The following is a 23,417-nucleotide window of genomic DNA, read 5'->3' as shown; positions in this document are numbered from 1 at the left end:
GAAGAAACGAGATCCCTTTTACTCCACAGGGAAATTTCAGTACTGTTCTCTTCTGTCAACCTTCTTCTTCTCGGAAATCACAGTTGCATTGCTTACCAGATTAGTGTTTAGAAAAGCCCAAAGCTGACTTCCGGCTTCCATAACTGCAGTTTGTTGTCCAATATCCAGAGCTTCGCTCGCAGAATTATTCACAGCAAGCAAAGCAGAGAGCGCAGTGTTCTATGGAGAGACGGGAAAAGGCCCAGTTTTAGACGCCAGCCTAACGGAGCTGAAGCCAATTGCCTAGAGGTTAGGAGTTACCCGTAACTCTTCGTAAAAATCCATGTGGAATTATATTCCTAAAACCCAAATTCATCTTTTCAGCTATTTCTGTAATATATTTTAATAAAACTAATTTTCCTTAACATAGGAACATTTGCTTCATTTTTTTAAGTAAGCCTTTTTCCTTATAGGTTGAAAATTTTATAAGGAAATAAAAAGAACATTTTAAGTTTGAAACAAATAGTCAGTATGGCCAAGCTGATTTGTAATATTCATCAATTTAGACCTGGCCAGTGTGTTTCAGCTGTGGAGCACCGTCCCGGCACTGAAAGGCTGCGGATTCAATCCCCAGTCAGGGAAGGCACGAAGGCAACTGATGGACATTTTTCTCTCACATCAGTTTCTCTCTAATCAATAAACTATTCTTTTTTTTTTTTTTATGTATGAGAAGTAGTACACTATCTAGAATCACAGATTAAAATCAGCCTGGGTCCATCTTCTAACACCCCACCCATTCCTAAAACGGCTCACCAACCACGACTGAAAACATCCATCAAACTGAGTACTTGCCAGCCACTCGAGGTCCCCCACAGTGCGACTGCCACCGAGCCACCTCCTGCTCTGGGCCACGCCCGCGCTGACCACCTCATGAGCCGTCTGCTTCCTCAGCTCAGCGGGGAAAGCCTGGAAAGAAATATGTTGCCACAGAGGCAGATTTTCCGCTTCTTTGGGGGGAAATTTCTGGATAAACTCCACCTGAAATAAATTATTAAAGAAACATGAGTAACTTAATATATTATTTAATATATTTTAAAAGTTTTTAATTAAACAGTGTTATCACAAGGTACCAGATTCAAGGTTAACTGAAATGAACACATTATTTTTGTTGTTGCATTTGTTTCCATCAGGAACATTATGAAAATGCACTAAGAATGTTAAAGAATATAATTCCTTGGTAGTCAGGTCAACTATTTTATAAGGCTCCTACCCAGAGAGGAAGGGAGAGGGAGAGAAAGATAGAAACTTCAATGAGAGAGAACCACTGACCGGCTGCCTCCTGCATGCCCTGCGCTGGGGATCAAGCCTAAAACCCAGGCATTGCCCTTGGCCAGAATCAAACCTGGGACCCTTCATCCCGCAGGCGAACGCTCTACTCACTGAGCCAAACCGGCTAGAGCAAGCCTACTATTTCCCTAAGAATTCATCACCCTGTACAGTTAAGTCAGAAGTAATATTCCCAACACGGCAACGGAACTTAAAGAAGCGAAGGTCACAGAGTCAGTTTTCCAGTGGGAACTGGCTCTGCTCCACTTGAGATAACGCAGGAACTGGCTTGGCATTTATTATGGGTGTTTGGGGGAGTTCTTTAATTTCTGAATCTCTGTTTTCATCTGTACCCCAAACAGTTTGAGTGCCTGGTATAAAGCCCGGTCCACATTACAGTCTCCAAAAATATGTGTCCTCCCTCCTTCCTCTGGAGGAGTGACCGGCCTGAGGAAAAGGAGCTAAACAGGCGGAACTGACACTTGGCAAATGCTCACTCAAACCTCACAGCTGCCGTCAGGGTGAGCCTCAGCATCTCAGCTTCAGGACTAACGAACTCTGCCAAGGACTCGAAGGACAGGGATTCAAATTCAGATTTGTCCCTTAAGCTTTTTTTTTTTTTCTTGCTAATCCTCACCCACGGATATTTCTCCATTGGTTTTAGAGTGGAAGGGAGGGGTAAAAACAGAGAGAGAAATCCATGTGAGAGACACATTGGTTGGTTGCCTCCCAAATGAGCCCAAAAGGTGCCAGGCATGGAGCCTGCAACCGAGGTATGTGGCCTTGACCTAAATCAAACCTGGGACCCTTCAGTCCACGGGCAATGCTCTACTCACTGAACCAAACTGGCTAGGGCTATCCTTTAATTGTAAATTTTAGCACAGTCACTTGATCATAGCAGAAAATTAATATTTGATAACTGAAGGGAAAAAATTTAAAAAAAAAAACAACCCTAATTTACCCATAACCTCTGATATCCTCAATTATTGGGAAAAATTTAGAAAATTGAGATGTAAGATGTCTAAAATTAGAGTTTATCTTCTTTATTTATAACAAAGCTTCTACACCTCACTTAGAGCTAATTTGCTGTGAGTTGTATTATTCTAAAAGTTAAAATTTCACAACAACCCTGGAAACAAATACTTTTATTCCTATTTTCTATGTGAGAAACTGGGATTAAGAGGCCTTTCCCTCCCTCCATGAAGAGCAATGGACAGGAACCCAGGACAAGGCCTCCGTCGGGAGAGTGAGGGCAGGAAAATTCACAGGGACCTGAGCAGAGAGCGAGGCTGGAGTTGGGAGGAAGGACAGCGAGTCTTCTGAAGCGCTCACCGCCGGCCTCAGGGGCTTCTGCCTGGAGGCGGCTGGAAGGCTGGTGGTCCTCCTAGGGCCCAGCCAGCCTCTCTAGGGAGGACTGCGACTCGGGCCGAATACTCAGTGAGAGAGACCGCCCAGCATTTACTGAGCACCCTCTAGTGCTAGTGTTTTACAAATGTTTTCAAAAATAGTTATACCTAGCCACCACTTTGTAGACAGGGAAAGTGAGGCTCAGACAGGATGGCTTGTCCAAGGTCATACTAAGCCAGGATTCAAACAGAGGCCTGTTACCCCTTAGCTAACATAGTGGTTCCCAAGCATGCATCCCTGTCAGATTCATGTAGGAATTTAACAGAATTACTAAGCCACCACTCCATCCGGGAACCTGTTTCTTTGTTGTTGTTTTTTTTCCTTTCTTTGTTGACTAAGGTATTACATATGTGTCCTTTTCCCCTATTACTCCCCCCCCACCTCATGTCCTCACTCCCCTGGTGTCTGTGTCCAGTGATTATGCTTATACGCATGCATACAGGTCCTTTGGTGATCTCTCCCCTAAGCCCCGCCCCCCACCTTCCTTAGGCTCCCCAGTGGCCAGCCTGAGGACTGACTGCCCAAGGCTGCCAGGCCCTGTAACTGCAGCGCCTCCTCCATCACAGCTTGTTTCCTCACAACCTCAAACAGCTGCGGCCATCCTCCTCTCGATTTCCCCTGCATGTCAAACTCATTTACGGAAGAAAAACAGAGATATCACTAAGGGCATAAATAATATTCCAGCTCTTCAAATTAGTTACAGAGGCAGCAGACATAGAACCATTTCAAGAATCTTAAATGCACAAGAAACAAGAGGGCAGGTGTTTCAGGAAGAGAAAATTAGAATGATGATCTAACTTGCAGCAAAGGCCCTGACAAACGTAGTCAGGGAGCCTTCTGATGACTAGCCTTCGACCTTAGGCTGTGTCCCCCATGCTGGGTGGGCATCATCCGTGTCAGCAGGAATCCTGCCCAGTCAGTTTAGGAAGAGTCTCTCCCGCTATCTGAGCATCTGGTCTGTGTTCAGCAAGAATCTTGTCAAGTCAGTTTAGCAAAAATCACCCCGTCCCAATGTTTCACCTCACTAATCCTGACGTCCACTTGCTCCGACTCCGAGTCCTCACCTGTCTGCGGAATTCAGAACTGAGCCAGCTGCACACTGAGGTCTCTCCTATCATGATAGTCCCTGAATAAAATCTGCGTTTACCACTTTAACTACTGTGTAGCTCTGGTTTTTCTTTAACAACATCAAAATCTGAACTCGTCTAAAAGTAATAAGCAATGATACATTAAAAGTTGAGCTCTTGCCGAAACTGGTTTGGCTCAGTGGTAGAACATTGGTCTACGGACTGAAAGGTCCCAGGTTCGATTCCAGTCAAGGGCATGTACATTGGTTGCAGGCACATCCCCAGTAGGGGGTGTGCAAGAGGCAGCTGGTCGATGTTTCTAGCTCTCTATCCCTCTCCCTTCCTCTCTGCAAAAAATCAATAAAATATATTTAAAAAAAAAAAAAAAAAAAAAAAAAAAGTAGTACTCTTGTTGCCCTGGCTGGTGTTGTTAAGTGGTTAGAGCATCAGCCCATGCACCAAAGGGTAATGGGTTTGATTCCTGGTCAAGGGCACACTTGGGTTGCAGGTTCAATCACCAGCCCCAGTCAGGGTGCACATGTGGAAAGCAACAAATCCATGTGTCTCTCTTACATCGATGTTTTTCTCTCTCCTCTTCCCTCCCTTCCACTCTCTAAAAATCAATGGGGAAAAATATCCTTGGGTGAGGACTATTTAAAAAAGGTTCTGTTATCATGCCAACGTTTAAACATAGTACAAATGGGGGGAGGAAACATTTTAAAAAGAGTCTGAACCCAACCCCCGGCAGCTGCTCCAAGACGGGGACAACGAGGACATTCTTGCCTGGTGGGACGGGGCCATGAAGAAGAGGAGCCGCCGCAGGAGCACGGACAGGTTGGTGAGCTGATAGCATTCTCCAGGGCAGGACTTTATCTGGGGAAAGACAGGAGACTGGCCTAAAATCACAGCTTTTACACGCTTTTATATGTTAAGTGTTAACAGTAACTCTTTCTGAGAGAAGATTATAGGTAATTTTAATTTTTTTCCATGAACCTATATTACTTTTATAATGAAAGAACTATTTTGACGTTATATTTAAAACACCACTTTGGAACCTTGGTTTCGAGTTATCATTTTGATCACTACCTCCTACTCAAAAACAATTCATGGAATATTTTCAGACCTAAGCACTACAGTGCAGAAGTGGGTATAATTCTGGTAAGATGGAACTATAATTAAAAGATTTTATAAACTCAATTTCCTGGAAATGAATTCCTTGCATAATACACTAAGGCCAGGGACAAAAGAACAACAACAAAACGAATAGATCATGACCATCTTAAATGGAATGCATCAAATATCTCAGAATTAAAGATAAAAAAGGTCAATATGAAAAGATTAAATCATCACTAAATCATTCTCTTTATGCCCATCCACAAAGCATTACTGCTTTTCCCCAAAGGCATTAATCACTATCACATTTAGTCCCTCTTGACTAAAAGAGATACAACAATTCAAGAGTCAGCCGTCTAAGTCATATTAGAGAGAGAAGGAGGGAGAACACTCTTGGTCATCAACATTAAACTCTTCTCTCCTGATTTTCTATTTTGCATCAACTTTAAATTAATTCTCAACCTAGTCTTTATTTCCCAGAACAATTAATGGAACTCGATAAAATTTTGAAAATATGAGACAATTTTCCCAGTTTTGCACTGTTTCTAGTCTATCTCAATAGTATCAACAAACTGTCAAAATAATTTGGCTGCCATGTATTCCTCCGCTCGATATTCACTCTCTGTAGATGAGCATGTCTCCAAAGGAGCCTCATGGGCAATTCTACTCACCAGGTGAGCCACTATGGAGACATGGTGCGCACAGAGCTCAGCGGTCCCGTATCTGCAATGCACATGGAGGGGGGAGTCTTTATACAATTATTTATACAATTCCCCAGAAAAGCAAGGAGACCAGCTTCCACATAGCACTAAGTATTTTACACCCAGGTATCCCCAGGATCAAGGAATATCACGACATACAAAGCCACCTACGCACTAGTCGTCTATGACTCCAAACAAAGAAAGAGGAGAGGAACCCTAATTGAGTGCTGTGATAGGAAACCAAAGAGTTACTGAGCAGAACTTTTCTATAAACGTAAAAATCTAAAATAATTCACTGTTGGTCACTACGACAAACCAACCGGAAACAAAGCAGTGCACGTACCGAGCGAGGAAGCACCAGGCATCCATCGCCAACAAGGAGGAGATCATGTTGGCACTGAGCACTGCGCTCAGCAGAGCGGCATCCTGAGCAGAAACACAGTTCACGTTACACTTCCCCATGAAACAAAACACCGCACAACACACACGGCAACAGGCCTCGGGGAAAGGCTCTGCTTCCTGGAACCTGAAGGAGCCCATGTTGCCTGCCCGTCCTCAGCACCTGCCACATGGAGCCCGATGCAGAGCCACCAGGACTCAAACTGGTTTTAATTGTAGAAATCAATCACTGGGCCCACCAGCATTCTCCCAGGAGATCACATTGTTAAAACAACATAGTGACATAGAAGCCTGTACTTTTGTTTCTGCTGTAACCATCCAAATACAGTATTTAATATGACTGATACTACCCACTGTATATCTTAAATCAGGGGTCTTCAAACTGCGGCCCGCGGGCCACATGCGGCCCGCAGAGGAGTCTGATCCGGCCCGCCAGGTTTTTTGGGCAGTGAGCGCAGCCGAGGTGTTACAGTAGGAATTAGTAGTTCATATAGTCCGGCCCTCCAGCTCTCTGAGGGACCGTGATCTGGCCCCCACTTTAAAAAGTTTGAGGACCCCTGGTCTAAAAGAACATCCACAATTTCAGTGAAACAAAAAAATGCAAAAGAGCAGCCTCAGCTTAGCCAAACAAGTCACAAACTTACCAGTTCGGGAAACAGGGAGGGGTGGAAGGAGGTGATAAACGTGCACAGATGAACGCAGACATGCTGGTACAAGGGAACGGCAACCTCCACTTGCCCTTTCCCCTTCACTCCCTGTAAGTGAACAGGGAGAGAGAGCTCACCAGAACACTGCTCAAAACTGCCGAAAATGGCTGTGAGGAGAGATATCCTGCAGGGAAATTGAGAATATGGAACCCAACATTATTAACATTTAATAATTAGTAGTATAATAATATAACATATCATGGGTTTTTTTTTTTTAGTAAAGCAAAAGGTCTCAAGAGGTATACATTTCCAATATGTGAACATGTATAATAAAAACAAAATACAATCATTATTAGAGAAAGTCCTTAAAGGATAAGAATTTGCCTGGACATTTTGTATCACTGACCAAGTGTTTATCACATAACTAAACTATTCAAAGACAAAATTCATGAAGAAACTTCATTTTTAAATAGCTAGATAGCATATATAAACTAGAATATTACAGTTCTGATGGGGAGAGGGCATTTTATGATTGAAATGGTTTAGGAAATCTTTGTAGAGGACTTAAATTAAAAATACAAAAAGATATAAACAGGTAAAGACAACAAAAGCATGAGTACAAGGTAAACATGACAGAAAACAAGTGAAAGGATGAGGAGCAAAAGCAGAAATTAGCAACAGAATGGGATGGCCTTTCAACCCAAAGCTAAGAAGTCTGACAAATTGGCTTTAGTTTTGAGCACAGAATTTTGGTTTTGAGAACAGGGAGCTCAGAGCTGGGCTTCAGGGAGACTGAATGGGCTAAAAGAGGGTGAAAAATCCAAGCACAGCAATAATCCAAGGGAGGAGTATGAATACAAGTGAAAATTCCCAAGCGGTAAAGTACAGTGTCTACCATTCTCTTCATCAGAGCTCATTTTCATGTTACTAATTACATCTAACCCAATCCACTCAATGTTTATAACACTATTAGGTAATACCTTCTAAAACACTAAACAAAATTAAAATAGTTTTAGTGTCTATAGATTCATATGTTTTATATGTATATTTTTATAAAATAGCAACATATGAATGAGGTCTACAGTAATTATTAACTAGAATATCTGACACAACAAAAACGTAATTTCAAGATCTTTCCAAGCGAGAGGGCATTGTAAACCATGGTAACGTGACGGGTAGAAACAGCACATCTGCTACCTGGACGCGGCTCCCGAGGCCCGGCTCCCGGTGCACCACAGGGTCTGCACGTCCAGGGGCTGAGCGGGCAGCTTATCCATGATGACAACCAGCAGGAGACACTGCGGGAACTGGAGTTCGCATGGCAGCTCTTAGAAGCAATAAAAACACATTCATGGTGTTACAAATTGGTAAAAACGTATTCTACATCTTCTCGGCAGAAACCCGATGTGATATGTAAAGAAATTAGAGACATAATTTATTTCAATGAGAAATATGTTCCAAGAAGAAAAACGTAAGAGAAATTTTAAATAAAAAGTTTGCAACTTAAAAAAATGATTGCATAAGGGAAGGGAAGGCTGTCTCTAACATGTTATCCTATATAATAAAAGCCCAGCAACCATTAATGGCATGACCAGAACGACCGCTCGGCCAGTCACTATGAGGTGCACTGACCACCTCTTGGTTCCGTTCCCCGCCAGCAGGCTCCGATTGCCAATGGCGAACGGGGACCAGGAGTGGGTGGCAGGGGATGCGGGTGGTACCAGGCCAAGGCCCCTGCCCCACCAGTCGCCCTAAGCACAGAGGGCAACCTGCAGCGGGGGTGGGGCTGGTGAGCAGGCAGGAATGGCTGACCTCTCGGTCCCTCCCCCAGCCGTCAGGCTCCCATCGCTGGATGGTGAACGGGGAACCGGGCTGGTGATGGCCCTGATCATAGACTTGGGACCAGACCTGCGGAGCCTCTAGTAATTAATGAGACATTTTAACATTGATTCTGTTTTGAAGCTTTACCTAATTTACTGTCCAAAACCACATGCACGAAAGGCTGGAAGGTGAGCAGCTGAGTGATGAGTGGATCCAGGGTGACTAGGAAAGTGCCCGCTATCTCCTCCTGCTGGGCTTGAGAGATCCCAGAAGCATACAGGCTGGGAGGAAACTTGCTGGAAGGGGAGGAAAACAATGTTATGAACAGCTACCTTCTAATTTTAGGAAGAGGTAAATACTGCAAACTGATGTTCTTCTAGCAGTGAGAATACATAAGTAGCATATGTTTTATTAAACAAAATTCAGATTACGGAAATGACACCATAATTATGAAGAACCTCAGAACTAAATAACAAAGCTCTAACAAGAAATTTAGAATCTTAGTGAAATCTCTGGATTGTTTTAATTCATTTTAATACCTATTTTGACAATGATATCTTTTAAAAATACTGCAAAAATATGAATTTAAATAATAAAAACATTAATGTAAAAAAAAACAACACTTTCTGATAAATTCTGGCATAACCACTTCTATTAAACATTGTTTTAAAATAGATAGAATATGCCCTAGCCGGTTTGGCTGGGTAGATAGAACATCAGCCTGTGGACTGAAAGGTCCCAGGTTCGATTCTGGTCAAGGGCATGTACCTTGGTTGCAGGCACATCCCCAGTACAGGGTGTGCAGGAGGCAGCTGATTGCAGTTTCTCCCTCATCGATGTTTCTAACTCTATCCCTCTCCCTTCCACTCTGTAAAAAATCAATAAAATATATTTTTTTAAATAAATAAAATAGAATGCTGAATATACTATGAATTCATGCTCAGTTTCTCAGGAGCAAGAGCTTTACTGAAGATATGTATTCAGTATTTTTTGCCACGTTATTTTAATTATGTCACACTTTAAATGTGGGAACACCCTGCCTTGCAGAGGGTAAATAACAACATTTAAAAGGGTGCAGTTAAACCTTGGACGGGTGGGTGGAATGTTGGTTGGAACGTTGTCCCATACACCAAAAGGTTATGAGTTTGATTTCCACTCAGGGCACATATGGAAGGCAACTGATTGATTTTCTCATCAATGTCTCTGTCTCTCTTCTCCTCTGTCTAAAATCAATGAGCATATCCTCAGTGAGGATTAAAAAAAAATAAAAGAATGGGCTTAAGATAAACATTAGCACCTCTGTAATATGATGGAGAAAGCACCATCTGTCAGTGGCTTTCGATCATTCATTTGACCCCCCTGAGCCTCTCAGTTTCTTCACTTGTGACACTGATCTGGAATTGTGAGGATTAAATTATAAGTAAGGTGAAAGACATATATAAATAGCCAAAACTGGTTTTGTCTCAGTGGACAGAGTGTCGGCCTGCGGACTGCAAGGTTCAATTCCAGTCAAGGGCATGTACCTTGGTTGCGGGCACATCCCCAGTAGGGGGTGTGCAAGAGGCAACTGATTGATGATTCTCTCTCATCGATGTTTCTAACTCTCTATCCCTCTCTCTTCCTCTCTGTAAACAATCAATAAAATATATTAAAAAGAAAGAAAGGGTGAAGCACTGCTGACAGGTTAATAAGGAGAGGCCTAACACTGACACTGGATGCAGCAACATAGGAGTCACAGATGACCTGACCTTGACAGGAATTGTTTTGGTGAAGAGGTAGAATAGAAGGTCTCCCTGGAATAGGATTAAGAAAGGAAGTACAGTTGACCCTTCAACAATGCAGGGGTTAGGGGCTCAAATTCCCCACAATGTCAAGTCTGTGTATAACTTCTGACTCCCCAGAAACTTTACTAACAGCCTGCTGCTGACTGGAAGCATTACCAAAAATATGAATAGCCAATTAACACATATTTTGTATGTTATATGTATTACATACTATATTCTTATAATAAAGTAAGCTAAAGAAAATGTTAAGAAAATCATGAGAAATTGCATTTACAGCATTTATTGAAAAAAATCCACATATAAGGAAGTATATCTGTGCAGTTCAAACCTTTGTTGTTTAAAGGTCAACTGTAGACACAGTGGTGTAGACAAAGCTTTCTGGTTTTGTTGTAAACATTTTACAAGGAGGAGAAATGGGAAGGAATTTGGTGGATATAGTTGGGAGATTTTGTTTTGTATTATTCTTAAGGTGGGAAAAATAACAGCATGTTGGTACATTCATGGGAATGATACAATAGGGAGGAAAGGCTGGTGATGTGAGGGGGAAAGGGGATAATTGCTAGAGTGAGGTCCCTGAGCCTGTGAGAGGATGGAATCCAATGCACAAATGGGAGGCTAGCCTCACAGAGTTCATCCACGGGAACAAGGCCTAAATCTATGGGCTAAATGCAGGGAGAGTGGTTGTATTGGAGGCAGTGCTTCTTGTTCTCAGTGACATACAAACTGAGGATGCTGACTGATAATGAGCAATAGGATGAAGGTGCTGGAAACAGGAAGTTTGAAGAGGGAGTGGTATGAAAAAGGTTTCTAGGAGACCAGATGGATCAGGCAGAGCTGAGAGGACCTGGATAAGTGAACTGAAAGATTATCTTAGTGTCAAACTAGGGGCTCTTCTGAGGTAACTGTCAATTTCAAATGTCACTTAGCCCCTATCTAACGAAATACCTTCCTGTAATTCACAGATGTGTATGAATAATCTCTTTTTTTTTTTTTTACCTTTGGTATTTATCAACACACTAGTGATTCACCACTTAGTATAATGTACTAGTTAAGAATATAAAGATATGCAAAACTCACATGGAATCTATTTTTTTAAAAGCTGTTATCTCCAATTATTTTAAGCAAGCAGATAAAAATTTACTAAACATTAAGAAAAATGACTGATATTTCATTTTAAAATTATATATACTTAATTTTTGCCTGGTTCAAATGTCATTGTTACATTTTAATAATTACATGGCATTCTTCTTACCTGTGTATCTGCAGATAAAGTTGGTGCAATATACAGCAAGAATCAGAGAGGAAAGGTAGAAATTCCTAAAATAAAACAACTATATTCATTCTTTATATACAAGGTACCTTTCTAATACACATCTCTCACAAGGACATGCAAAATATAGAATAATATCCTGCACAGACAATAGTGTGGTGAAGGCCTGGGAGGAGGGGGAGGTGGAGGGACGCGAAGGAAAGGCAGACAGGATGGAGGGGTAAATGAGAGGGTGGGGGAAGGGGAACATCTGTAATTCTTTCAACAACAAAGATAAATTCTTAAAAAATAAAATAAATTTGCAAAATAAACAATAATGATAATATCCTGGATGTGCCACATTAAAATAAATTCTTGCATGAGAATATATAGGAAGATTAGGCTAAGCATCTAAAATTCTTTACTGTGCCCTAGCTGTTTATCTCAGTAGATAGAGCGTTGGCCTGCAGACTGAAGGGTCCTGGATTCGACTCTGATCAAGGGCACATGTCCGGGTTGTAGGCTCAATCCCCAGGAGAGGGCATATAGGAGGCAGCCAAGATCAAAGATTCTCATCACTAATGCTTCTATTTCGCCCTCTCTCTTTCTCTGAAATCAATAAAAATATATTTTTAAAAATAAATAAAATAAAATTCTTTACTGTTAAGACTATCACCAAAATGACAGCAACTATCACACACAGAACACTGACTAAGTGCTCAGCAGACATGTTGCAAAAGACTTTATGTACATCAGTTTACTTAGTGTCACTGTCCCCAGAACACAAAGCTGAAGCTGAGGTATCCAGTGATGTGATCAAGTACTCTGTTAAAAGCCAGCAAGGCTGGGCTTTAGGTACAGTTGTGATCGCTCCACATATTATGGTAGGCTAGCTCTTAGAAAGTTAAGAAACTATTTCTTACTGTTATAGAACATAGAAAAACAGCTGATACTTAAATTTTAAAAATTAAAAATTTCCCCTGACGGAAAAGGATTAAAAAATGGCATAACAAGGAATTCTAGTCAAGATGGTGGAGTAGGTAAAAGCTGTGCTCACCCCCTCCCACAACCACATCAAAATTACAACTAAAGTAGAGATAATCATCATTGAGAACCACCCAGAGACTAGCTAAACTAGTCTCCTACAAGTAAGGCTATAAAGAAGCCATGAGGAGATTGGTAGGGCTCGAGTGCCAATAGTATATCGGGTCTAGTAATAATTAATGTCGTTTTTAAACATTCGTTTAAAATCTTGCTTGGCGTTGACTTGTATTGACATAACCTTCAAACACGTGGTATCTACAGAACGTGTGAAGTGCAATTAACAAGTTTTGCTTGGAAAAGTTTGTGTTTGGTTTGGTTTTTGTTGCAAAACTAGGGCTAAGAAGATGGCGGATGAAGAGCATATTCGGCACTGCATGCTTTACGAGTTCCAATTAGGAAGAAAAGCAAGTGAGGCTGCAAAAAACATCTGTAGTGCTCTTGGTCAAGATGCAGTTAGCGCCAGAAAATGCCAGCGTTGGTTTGAGAAATTTCGCGAGGGAAATTTTTCGTTAGATGACAAGAGTGGTCGAGGTCGTGTGTCCAATTTTGATCAAGAAGCTCTTCAAGCTCTTTTGGTGCAAAATCCTCAAATTACCCAACAAGAGCTTGCGACAACTTTAAATTGTTCACAAAAAACAATTTCCAATCAATTGCGTGCACTTGGCAAAGTCCAAAAGTTTCGAAAATGGGTTCCTCATGAGTTGACCGACAACAACCGTAATCAAAGTCACAATTTGCAGTTCGCTCCTCTCTCGTCAAAACCGTTTGCCATTTTTAGAGCAAATTGTTACCGGAGATGAAGAATGGGTGCTGTATGTTAATTTGAAAAGGCGGCCTCAATGGTTGAACAAAAATGAGGCTCCGCAGCCCACGCCAAAACCTGACTTGCATGCGAAAAAAGTGATGTTGTGTGTTTGGTGGAATTTTAAAGGAATTCTTCATTATGAACTTTTACCATCTAACCAAACCATTACAAGTGCAGTGTATAGTGCCCAATTGGAAAGGTTAGCCCAAGCTTTAAGAGAAAAAGAACCCGCGCTGATTAATCGAAAGGGCGTAATTCTTCACCACGATAACGCAGGACCGTATACTGCAAGAATCACTGCTGAAAAACTGCGCCAGTTGGAATGGGAAGTTCTCCCTCAACCTGCATATTCTCCTGATATTGCCCCTTCCGATTACCATTTGTTTCGTTCTTTGCAAAACTTCCTTCTTGGAAAAAAATTTAATAATGAAGAATGCCTCAAAAATGCATTGACTGAATTTTTTGCATCAGAATCACAAGAATTTTACAACAGAGGGATTAAAATGCTTCCTGAGCGTTGGGCACAAGTAGTAAAAAACAACGGCAACTATATTGTTGATTAAATTTTGTTGTATTGTTTAAATAAATTTGATTTAAATAAGTATGAGAAAACGACATTAATTATTATAGACCTAATAGTTTGCCATCAAATTAAACAACCTGGAAGAAATGGATAAATTTCTAGATACATAGAAAGACTGAACCGGGAAGAAATGGAAAATCTGAACAGACTAATAACTAACAAAATCAAATCAGTAATAAAAACACTCTCAAAAAACAAAGCTGTGGACCAGATGTCTTCACAGGTGAATTTTACCAAGCATTCAAAAAAGAATTAATACTTATCCTTCTCAAAATATTCCAAAAAACTCAAGAGGAAGGAAGGTTCTCAAATTCATTTTTACATGGCCAGCATTACCCTGATACCAAAATCAGATGAAGACACTACAAAAAAAAAAAAAAAAAAAAAAAAAAAAAAAAAAAAAAAAAAAAGGCCAATACCCCTAAAGAACATAGATGCAAAAATTCTCACCAAAAAATCAGCAAATCAAATTTAGTGATACGCCAAAAAGATTACTAGTATACAAATGGGCTTTATTCCTAGGATGCAAGGTTGGTTCAAAATCTGCAAATCAATTAATGTGACATGCCACATAAACAAAATGAAGAATAAAAATCATATCAATAAATGCAGAAAAAGCATTTGACAAAAATCCAGCATCTATTTATGATAAACACTCTCAACAAAGCAGGGAGAGAATATACAACACAATAAAAACCACGTATGACAAATCCACAGTTAACATCATACTCAAGAATTTCCACTCTCACCACTTTTATACAAGACACTAGTGACACAAAATCGAGCACAGTAGGTCGCCCACCACGGGAACCAGGGAGTCACGGCATGCCCCCAGGAGGGAGGCAGGACTCAGAGTCAAGCCCCCTCCCACCTGCACACGCCACCTCACCGTGCACACAACCCCGCACACCGCGCACTCCATGCACCTCCTGGTGACGGGTTGTGGTCGTGACCGGTTACGGCACCATGACCACAGGCCTTTTATGATATAGACAGGAAGGAGCAAAAATAGGTTTACAGTTGCAACTGTGTGAAATTGTTTATTCTTGCATTATTTATTAATTATTGTATGATTTTCCATACCAATACAAACAACTATAAACCTACTTTTGCCCAACCCTATAGTATTGGAAATCTCAGCCACAGCAATTAGACAAGAAAAAAGGCACAAATCATTCAAATTGGAAAGGAATGTGTGTGTTTTTATGCTAGTAAAAACTAGCATTATTTGCAGATGACAGAATACTATAGAAAACTAAAAATTCCACCAAAAAATATATTAAAACTTATAAATTCAGTAAAGTAACAGATACAAAATTAACATTCAGAAATTGGTTGCATTTTTATATACCAAAAACAAACTATCAGGAAGAGTAATTTAAGAAAACATCCTATTTATAGTTGCATTACAAAAAATAAAATACCTCCCATTTTGACCCAGTGATCCCACTTCTAGGAATATATCCCAAGAAGCTAGAAACACCAATCAGAAAAGATATATGCACCCCTATGTTCATAGCAGCACAATTTACCATAGCTAAGATTTGGAAACAGCCTAAGTGCCCATCAGCAGGTAAGTGGATTAAAAACTGTGTACATCTACACAATGGAATACTACACTGTGATAAAAAAAAAAAAAAAAAAGAAGGAATTCCTGCCATTTGCAACTTATTTCCCTTAGTTGGAACTGGAGAGCATTTTGCTAAGGGAAACAAGTCAGTCAGAGAAAGATAAATATCACATGATCTCACTCATCTATGGGACATAATGAACAACATAAACTGATGAACAAAAACAGATCCAGAGACAAGGAAGCATCAATCAGACTGTCAAACCTCAGAGGGAAGGTAGGGGAGGATAGGTGTAAGGGGGAGAGATCAACCAAAGGACTTCTATGAATGCATATAAGCCTAACCAGACAGACAACAGGGAGATAAGGGAATGAGGGGGAGAAGGGTTTGGGAAGGTAATGGAAGGATGAGGACACATATGTAATACCTTAATCAATAAAGGAACTAAAATGCAAAAAATAAAATAAATAAAAATACCTAGAAACAAATTTAACCAAAGAGCTAAAAGACCTGTACTCAAAATGTAAGGCATTAAAGGAAGAAACTGAAGAAGATGCAAATAAACAGAAGCATATACCGTGCTCATGTATAGCAAAAATTAACATTCATAAAATATCCATATAACCCAAAGCAATCTCCAAATCCACACCACAATCCCTATCACAATACTAATGGCGTTTTTCACAGAACTAGAACAAATAATCACAAAATTTATATGTAACCACGTAATATCATGAATAGCCAAAGCAATCTTGAGAAAGAAAAAGTTGGAGGTATCATGCAACTTCATTACAAAGCTACAGTAACCAACACAGCAAGATACTGGCATAAAAACACACACAGTTCAATATAGAGCCCAGGAATAAATTGATGCATATATGTTCAATTAAACTATGACAAAGGAGGAAAAAATATACAAAGGGATAAAGACAATCGCTTCAATAAGAGAACTGGGCCGAAACCGGTTTGGCTCAGTAGATAGAGCATCGGCCTGCGGACTGAGAGGTCCCAGGTTCGATTCCGGTCAAGGGCATGTACATTGGTTGCGGGCACATCCCCAGTGGGGGGTGTGCAGGAGGCAGCTGGTCAATGTTCCTCTCTCATCGATGTTTCTAACTCTCTATCCCTCTCCCTTCCTCTCTGTAAAAAATCAATAAAATATTTTTAAAAAGAAAAAAAAAAAAAGAGAACTGGGAAAACTGGACAGACACGGGGGAAAATAACTAAAACTAGAACACTTTCTTACGCTACACAAAAATAAACTCAAAATGGAGTGAACACTTAAATGTAAGACCTGAAATCATAAAACTCCTATAAGCAAACATAGGCATGAAACTCTCTGACATCGTTCTTGGCAATATTTTATGGGTATGTCTCCTTGGGCAAAGGAAATGTAAAAAATAAAGAAATGGATTATATAAACTAAGAAATCTTTGCCCAGTGAAAGAAACCATAACAAAAAACAAAAAACAACCTACTGAATAGGACAGGATATTTGCTAATAACACATCCAATAAGAGATTCATATCCAAAATATATAAATAAAAAACTCATATAACACCAAAAAAACACACAATTCAATAAAAAATGGGCAGACATTTCAAATCCCAAGAGTACAGATGACCAACAGACATATAAAAAATGCTCAACATCGCTAATCACCAGGGAAATGCAAATTAAAATGGCTATCATCAATAAATCAATAAACAAGTGTTGAAAAGAACATGTAGAAAAAGGAAACCTTGTGCACTGTTAGAATTATAAACTGATGAAGCCTGTATGGAAAACAGTATGGCAGTCCCTCCAAAATTACAAATAGAACTACCAGATGACCCAGGAATTCTATGGCTGGATATTTATCCAAAGAAACCCAATACGTGAATTCAAAAGGACATGTTCATTGAAGCACTATTTACAATAGCCAAAATATGGAAGCAGTCTAAGTATCCATCAATATACAAATGCATAAAAAATTATTGTGCATATATACAATGGACTATTACTCAGCCACAAAAATGAATGAGATCTTGCCATTTGTAGACAACATGGATGACTTAGAGGGTATTATGCTAAGTAAAATGAGTCAGAAAAAGACAAATACCAAATGAATTCACTTATATGTGGAATAAAAACAAAATTAAAAAACATAAAATAGAAAAAAACTCACAGATACCAAGAACATTTTGATGATTGTCAGATGGGCATGAGGCTGGTTACTGGCACTTACAAAAGTAGTCTTGGGATACAAAGTATAGCATACTAGCCAAGTACAGCTAGTACGGCAGCAGATGGGGCTACACTTATCAGGATGATCATTTCATAAGTTACATAAATGTCTAATCACTAGGTTGTATCCCTAATCTCTGTTTATTTTATTTTAATCTACTACTACTATTTAACTGGCTGCCGTAAGCACTCCCTGCTCATCTCTCCCAACAAATAATCTCCCTGAACAACTACTCTATTCTATCCACATATCTTCAACTATCACTGCTCTCCTGATAACTCACAAATATGCAGGTCCTCTTAAAATTATTATACAGTTTTAAAGATATTAACATTTAAACTCTAAAAACCTAATTTAGAAGTATGGTAGAAATAATATATAAACCATATTTGAAGACAAACTGAATTATTTTCTGAAAATGATTTGAGATTACAGAAATAATTTTTTTGTTTATATTAAACTAGAAGCCCGGTGCACGAAATTCATGCACGGGGGAGGGGGGGTCTCTCAGCCCAGCCTCAGTCTGATATCCCTTTCACAATCCTGGCTCCTAATCGCTTGCTCCTAATCACTCGCTCCTAATCACTCATCTGCCTGCCTGCCTGCTCACTCTTAACTGATCCCCCCACCAGCCTAATCATCCCTCACTGCCTCTGTGTGCCAGCCTGATCGCCCCTAACTGTCCCCCTGCTGCCAGCCAGGTCACCCCCAACTGCCCCCCTACCATCCTGGTAACCCCTTACTGGCCCCTCCTGCTGGCCTGGTCACCACCAACTGACCCCTCTGCCAGCCTGGTTGCCCCTAATTGCCCCCTCCCGCCAGCCTGGTCACCCCCACTGCCTCCCCGCTGACCTAGTTGCCCCTCACTGCCCCCCCTGCCATCCTAATTGAACCCAACTGCCGCCCCCCCCCCGCTGGACTGGTCACCCCCAACTGCACCTCCCCTACTGGCCTGGTCACCCCTAACTGCCCTCCCCGCCCTGCCAGCCTGGTCGCCCCCAACTGGGCCCCTGCTGGCCTGGTCACCCCACACAGCCTGCTTTTTCAGTTTTTTGGTTATCCCTCACTAACCCCCTGCCAGCCTGGTTGTAGGCAGCCATTTGTGAGGGCATGAAGGTCAATTTGCATAGTACCTCTTTATTATATAGGAGGGTAATTTTTCAGATAATTAAAGAACAATGATGGTGGCCACTTAAATAATTTCACAGATGCGCAATATTTCACAATTAACAATACTAAATAAACAAAAACCCAAAAACTATTCTCTTGACAAAATAAAGTTCCAAAGATTGCTCTTGACAGGAATGATAAAAATATGCTAACTTAAAACTTATTTTAAAAAATAAGTCTTACCTTAGTATAGTGTAGAAGAGAGTTGGCAAGGAAACGACACAATTTGAGTGTTTTCTGAAATAACCTGCTGTCAGTAGTATCCTGTTTCAAAAAAGGAAATAAGAAAGCATATAAATAAGAACAGAATATGAAACTAGCTTAACTTATAAATGAGACAGTTTTTTCTGAAAAGATCCCTTTATAAACACTTAGAATAAAAACATTTTTCAAGAAAACATAATTCCTATTTTTACATTTTAGCAAAGGTATGCAATGCAACATTTTTTACCTAGTGAAAATTGATATGAACCAAATATGCCTCAACTGGAGAATGGTTAAATAAAGTCAAGGTATGTATATAAACTGTAATAGCACAGAGTTATTAAAAAGAATAAGATAGCCCTGACCCGTGTTCCCAGTGGTTAGAGCATTGACCCGCCCACCAAAGGGTCTCTGGTTCGATTCCCAGTCAAGGGCACAGACCTGGGTTGCAGGTTGTTTCTTTTCAGAATACAAATTTCTATAAGCAATGTATAAGCAAAAGCAGGAATTAAAGCTCAGCCACCATGGCTCCATGGTTAGTCATCAACCTATGAACGTGGAGGTCATAGTTCAATTCCCAGTAAGGGCACATGCCTGGGCTGCAGACTCGATCTCTAGTATAAGGTTTGCAGGAGGCAGCCAATCGATGGTTCTCTGCCATCACTAATGTTTCTATCTCTCTCTCCCTCTCCCTTCCTCTCTGAAATCAATAAAAATATGTATTTTTTAAAGTAGGAATTACAGAAAAAATTAAATTTGTATCAAAGAAGCTTATAGCCTGGCTGGTGTGGCTCAGTGGTTGAGCACTGACCCAAGGAACCAAGAGGTCACCAGTTCAATTCCTGGTCAGGGCACATGCCTGGATTGCCAGTTCAATCCCCATTATGGGGCATACAGGAGGCAGCCAATCGATGTTTCTCTCTCACCAATTTCCTATATCTTTATCCCTTTCCCTTCCTCTCTCTAAAATCAATAAAAACATATAGGTTTTAAAAGAGCCTAACAAATTTCTCTATCTTTATAGAAAAACTAAATTATTGGTGGATAAAAAACTATATGCTAGAGGTAAGGGGGAGCAAAAGAAAAAAGGGGGGGAAAAGACTATGCTAAAAAGTCTAACACAATATTCTCATTTTGAAAACGAGTTCAAGACTTACTAGAGAATGAGAGTCTTGTCAATGTTAGCGGCCATGATGGAAGGAACAACGTCCACCAAGTCCTAACACAGAATATAACTTTATTTGGAAATAAGTCACTGCAGATGTAATTAGTTGAGGTAATACAGAAATAGGATGTGCCCTTAATCCAGCTGACTGGGTCCTATATAAAGATGCGAAGACACAGGAAGACAGCACCACGTGATGGTGGAGGAAGAGATCAGTGTTACACAGAATGCCAGCCACACCAGAAGCTTAAGTGTTCTCTCTCTGCCCGTGTCTTTGAGAGAGCAAGGCCCTGCTGACACATTTCAGATTTTTACCCTCTAGCACTGAAAGAGAATAAAAGTCGCTTTTATTTAAGCCACCTAGTTTGTGGCAATTTGCTACTGCAGCCTGGAAAACAAATACAGGAACTGATACTTCAATAATCCCTCCATTAATAGCACACAACAAATTAACTCTAGTGTTTTTAGCTAGACATTTTTTTAAAACATTACCTGGAAAACTTTAATAGTTTGATTCTTGAATAAATATTAATAGTGAACAGGAGAGGGTGCTGCTGATTAGAATTTAAGAGTAAAAAATGCAGAAACTCTACAGGCCATAGCAAAGCTCCATTTCAGCCAATGACTAGTGTAGGGACAGTCAATCCCAAATGTTCACAAATAAGGAAACATTAAAATATGCTTGGACGTTAAGAGAATTACAATTTAAACTCCCTGATTTTCACCTGCAGACAGTTGATATGAGCTGAACTTGTATAATTTAGTACAAACAGCCACCAAGTCAAGCACCCTCTGGTCTTCTCTTTTCTCTTCCACTATAGACTATCCCAGTGGTCGGCAAACTCATTAGTCAACAGAGCAGCAAACCATGGCTCACGAGCCACATGTGGCTAGTGAGCCGCAGTTTGCTGACCACTGGACTATCCTGTTGCATGGGCTTTAGTCTATAGGACTAAAGAATTAGACCTTTGTTTCAGGGAACAAAAGAATGAAAAAATGGTGAGGAGAATGACCAACCAATAAGTAAAGAGGAGGGACAGGTGGAACCTAGAGAATGAGAGCAGACAGGAGCCTAATGCAATGTTCTGGATAAAAAGTGATTATGGGCTATAATTTTATCCAATAAACTGAAAAATAAGCAAACACAAATGAAACAAATTAAAACCCTTGGAAGTAAAGTGATCCATAGGTTCAAATTCGGTTCAATAACTGCCCAAGGAAGTAAGAGCCACCATCTAAGTGCTGTGGGAGCATGCGTACCTGTGCCGTTGACTGGGCCATCTGCTCTGCTAACTGTAAACAAGACTGGAAGGAGCACAGAATGTCTTCACACAAGCTGGTGATGATTTCTTTGTGTCTCAGCTGACTCTTTATAACGGACTGGTGCTTAAGGCTCTGCCTAAGTGAGTAAAAAGAGCAGTCACCATGAGTAACTTAGGACCATGCAAATACGATGAAGAAATATGTAAAAAAAAAAAAAAAAAAATCAGTGCACACCTATGAGACATGACATAATTAAGATGTGCCAACTTTACCTATTAAGCAGTTATGTCAATTTATGTTACTACAGATTTCTTTTATTTCTCCATGCAAAATATTAATTGAAGTCTTACTCTGTGCCAGTCACTCTGTTAGGCTCTGGGGATACAGAGGTGAACGAAGACACAACCTCTGCCCTGTCTGTACAGAGCATGTGGGCCAGCCTGAGGGAGACCATTAATAATTAACTATGGCTGTGATCACTGTAAAGATGGAAAAGGCCAGTGTGCTACTAGAGAGGTCTAATCTAACTTCTTAGGGTGAGAAAATCAAAGAAGGCTACCATGAAGACACAGCACCTAAGCTGAGAAATGAAAAACAGGCAGGGGTTAGCAAGGTGCAGAGAACAGGGAGGAACATTCCAGCAGATGAAGAAACCACAACAAGGTGCCAGGACAGGAGAGTCCAGTACGTTTGAGGACCTAAGAGCAGAGAGAGAGCAGCGGAGACAGGCTGGTGAAGAAGGCAGGGCACAGAGAGGATTGGGTGGTTACTCTTAGTAAAATGGGGAGTGATCTGATTACATTTATAAGAGATCAGTCTGAATTCTGAGGTAGAAAGTGAATTGGAAGGGGATAAGAGTGCAAGATATCTGATAATGGTGGTGGTGATGATACACCTCATTTATCGAGCTCTATGTGCTATGCACCCATTCTAACCATTTCACCCTTTTAAACTCAACTCTACTACACCCACCAAAAAAGTGCCACTGGTACTACTCCTATTGTAGATAAGCAACTAAGGTTCAGAGAAATTAACCAAATTTCTCAAATGTCCAGGAAGAGTAGTAAGTTACTTCAGTAGAGACTCAAGCAAAATGCAACAGGGATCTGAGCTAACACTTCTTACCTCTGCTGTTACTTGGTAAATTAATGGCCTGGTAGTGCAAAAGCACCTAAGACCTGAAAGTACTACACTGTCCTTTAATACAAAGTATTATGCCTGTATGTAAATTAGAGGTTCTTAACCATTTTTACATCTCAACTGTATCTCATCCGGCACCTAAGAAACTGATGAACACTGTGGGAACTCTCCCTAGTAACCCTTTGTAATGCTCTACTTAAAATTACTTTGTAAATGGAATTCAAGTTGAACAACTCAAAAGCCTATAATGAAGGGATTATATGTATATTCAGCTCTAATTATATTTACTAATTTATCTCAGCCTGAAAATAGGATACTTAATAGTCTGTTAAACAGTAGCAGCAGCAGGCAAGTGGTTAAGGATTAGTCTGACCATGGTCCATTATTTCAGAATTACAAGCTAACTAGGGAGAATTTTTTTAACTGTAGAGGCAGCAGGGTAAAGTCCAATTTGGTTTGGGAGCTAGTAGTTTATGTAGGATTATCTAGATTACCACACAGAAGGGTCAGTGAACATTATACACTTAGAGGAACTGTTTCAAATGCAATCTGATATGAATAATTAAGATTTAAGATATGGAAAATTACAAAAAGTAAAAAGAAAATAGCTTACTTAATTATAAATTTCCAAGTATTTGCATGAAATGCATGGTCCATACTGGAAATAACAGAGCAGATGTCCAACAATGAATGAATAACTACAAAGAAAGAAAACAGAACTCTTAAGACATTCAAATGCCATGAGTATCGTC

At 40.3% G+C, this 23,417-nt stretch overlaps 1 protein-coding gene across 2 annotated transcripts in view; it reads right to left on the bottom strand.

The window, feature by feature from the left end:
- Window positions 1-23,417, bottom strand: part of FIRRM (FIGNL1 interacting regulator of recombination and mitosis) — a 40,284-nt gene that overhangs the window by 7,565 nt on the left and 9,302 nt on the right. The window contains exons 7-18 of one of the 2 annotated variants that reach the window (XM_084865971.1): window positions 23,279-23,363; window positions 21,523-21,661; window positions 19,077-19,157; window positions 11,497-11,561; window positions 8,608-8,756; window positions 7,837-7,966; window positions 6,637-6,823; window positions 5,937-6,019; window positions 5,564-5,615; window positions 4,563-4,652; window positions 832-1,017; window positions 97-219 (exon numbers count right to left, since the gene is read on the bottom strand). In XM_084865971.1, coding sequence (XP_084722097.1) covers window positions 97-219; window positions 832-1,017; window positions 4,563-4,652; window positions 5,564-5,615; window positions 5,937-6,019; window positions 6,637-6,823; window positions 7,837-7,966; window positions 8,608-8,756; window positions 11,497-11,561; window positions 19,077-19,157; window positions 21,523-21,661; window positions 23,279-23,363 — 1,370 coding nt within the window. The remainder of the gene's footprint in view (window positions 1-96; window positions 220-831; window positions 1,018-4,562; window positions 4,653-5,563; window positions 5,616-5,936; window positions 6,020-6,636; window positions 6,824-7,836; window positions 7,967-8,607; window positions 8,757-11,496; window positions 11,562-19,076; window positions 19,158-21,522; window positions 21,662-23,278; window positions 23,364-23,417) is intronic. The other variant, XM_084865972.1, reaches the window with a different exon arrangement.

The sequence above is a fragment of the Pipistrellus hanaki genome, assembly GCF_964339955.1.
Source record: "Pipistrellus hanaki genome assembly, chromosome: 18".
Taxonomy (NCBI): domain Eukaryota; kingdom Metazoa; phylum Chordata; class Mammalia; order Chiroptera; family Vespertilionidae; genus Pipistrellus; species Pipistrellus hanaki.
The sequence above is the reverse complement of the archived record's forward strand: the minus strand, read 5'-3'. Positions and strand labels throughout refer to the sequence as shown.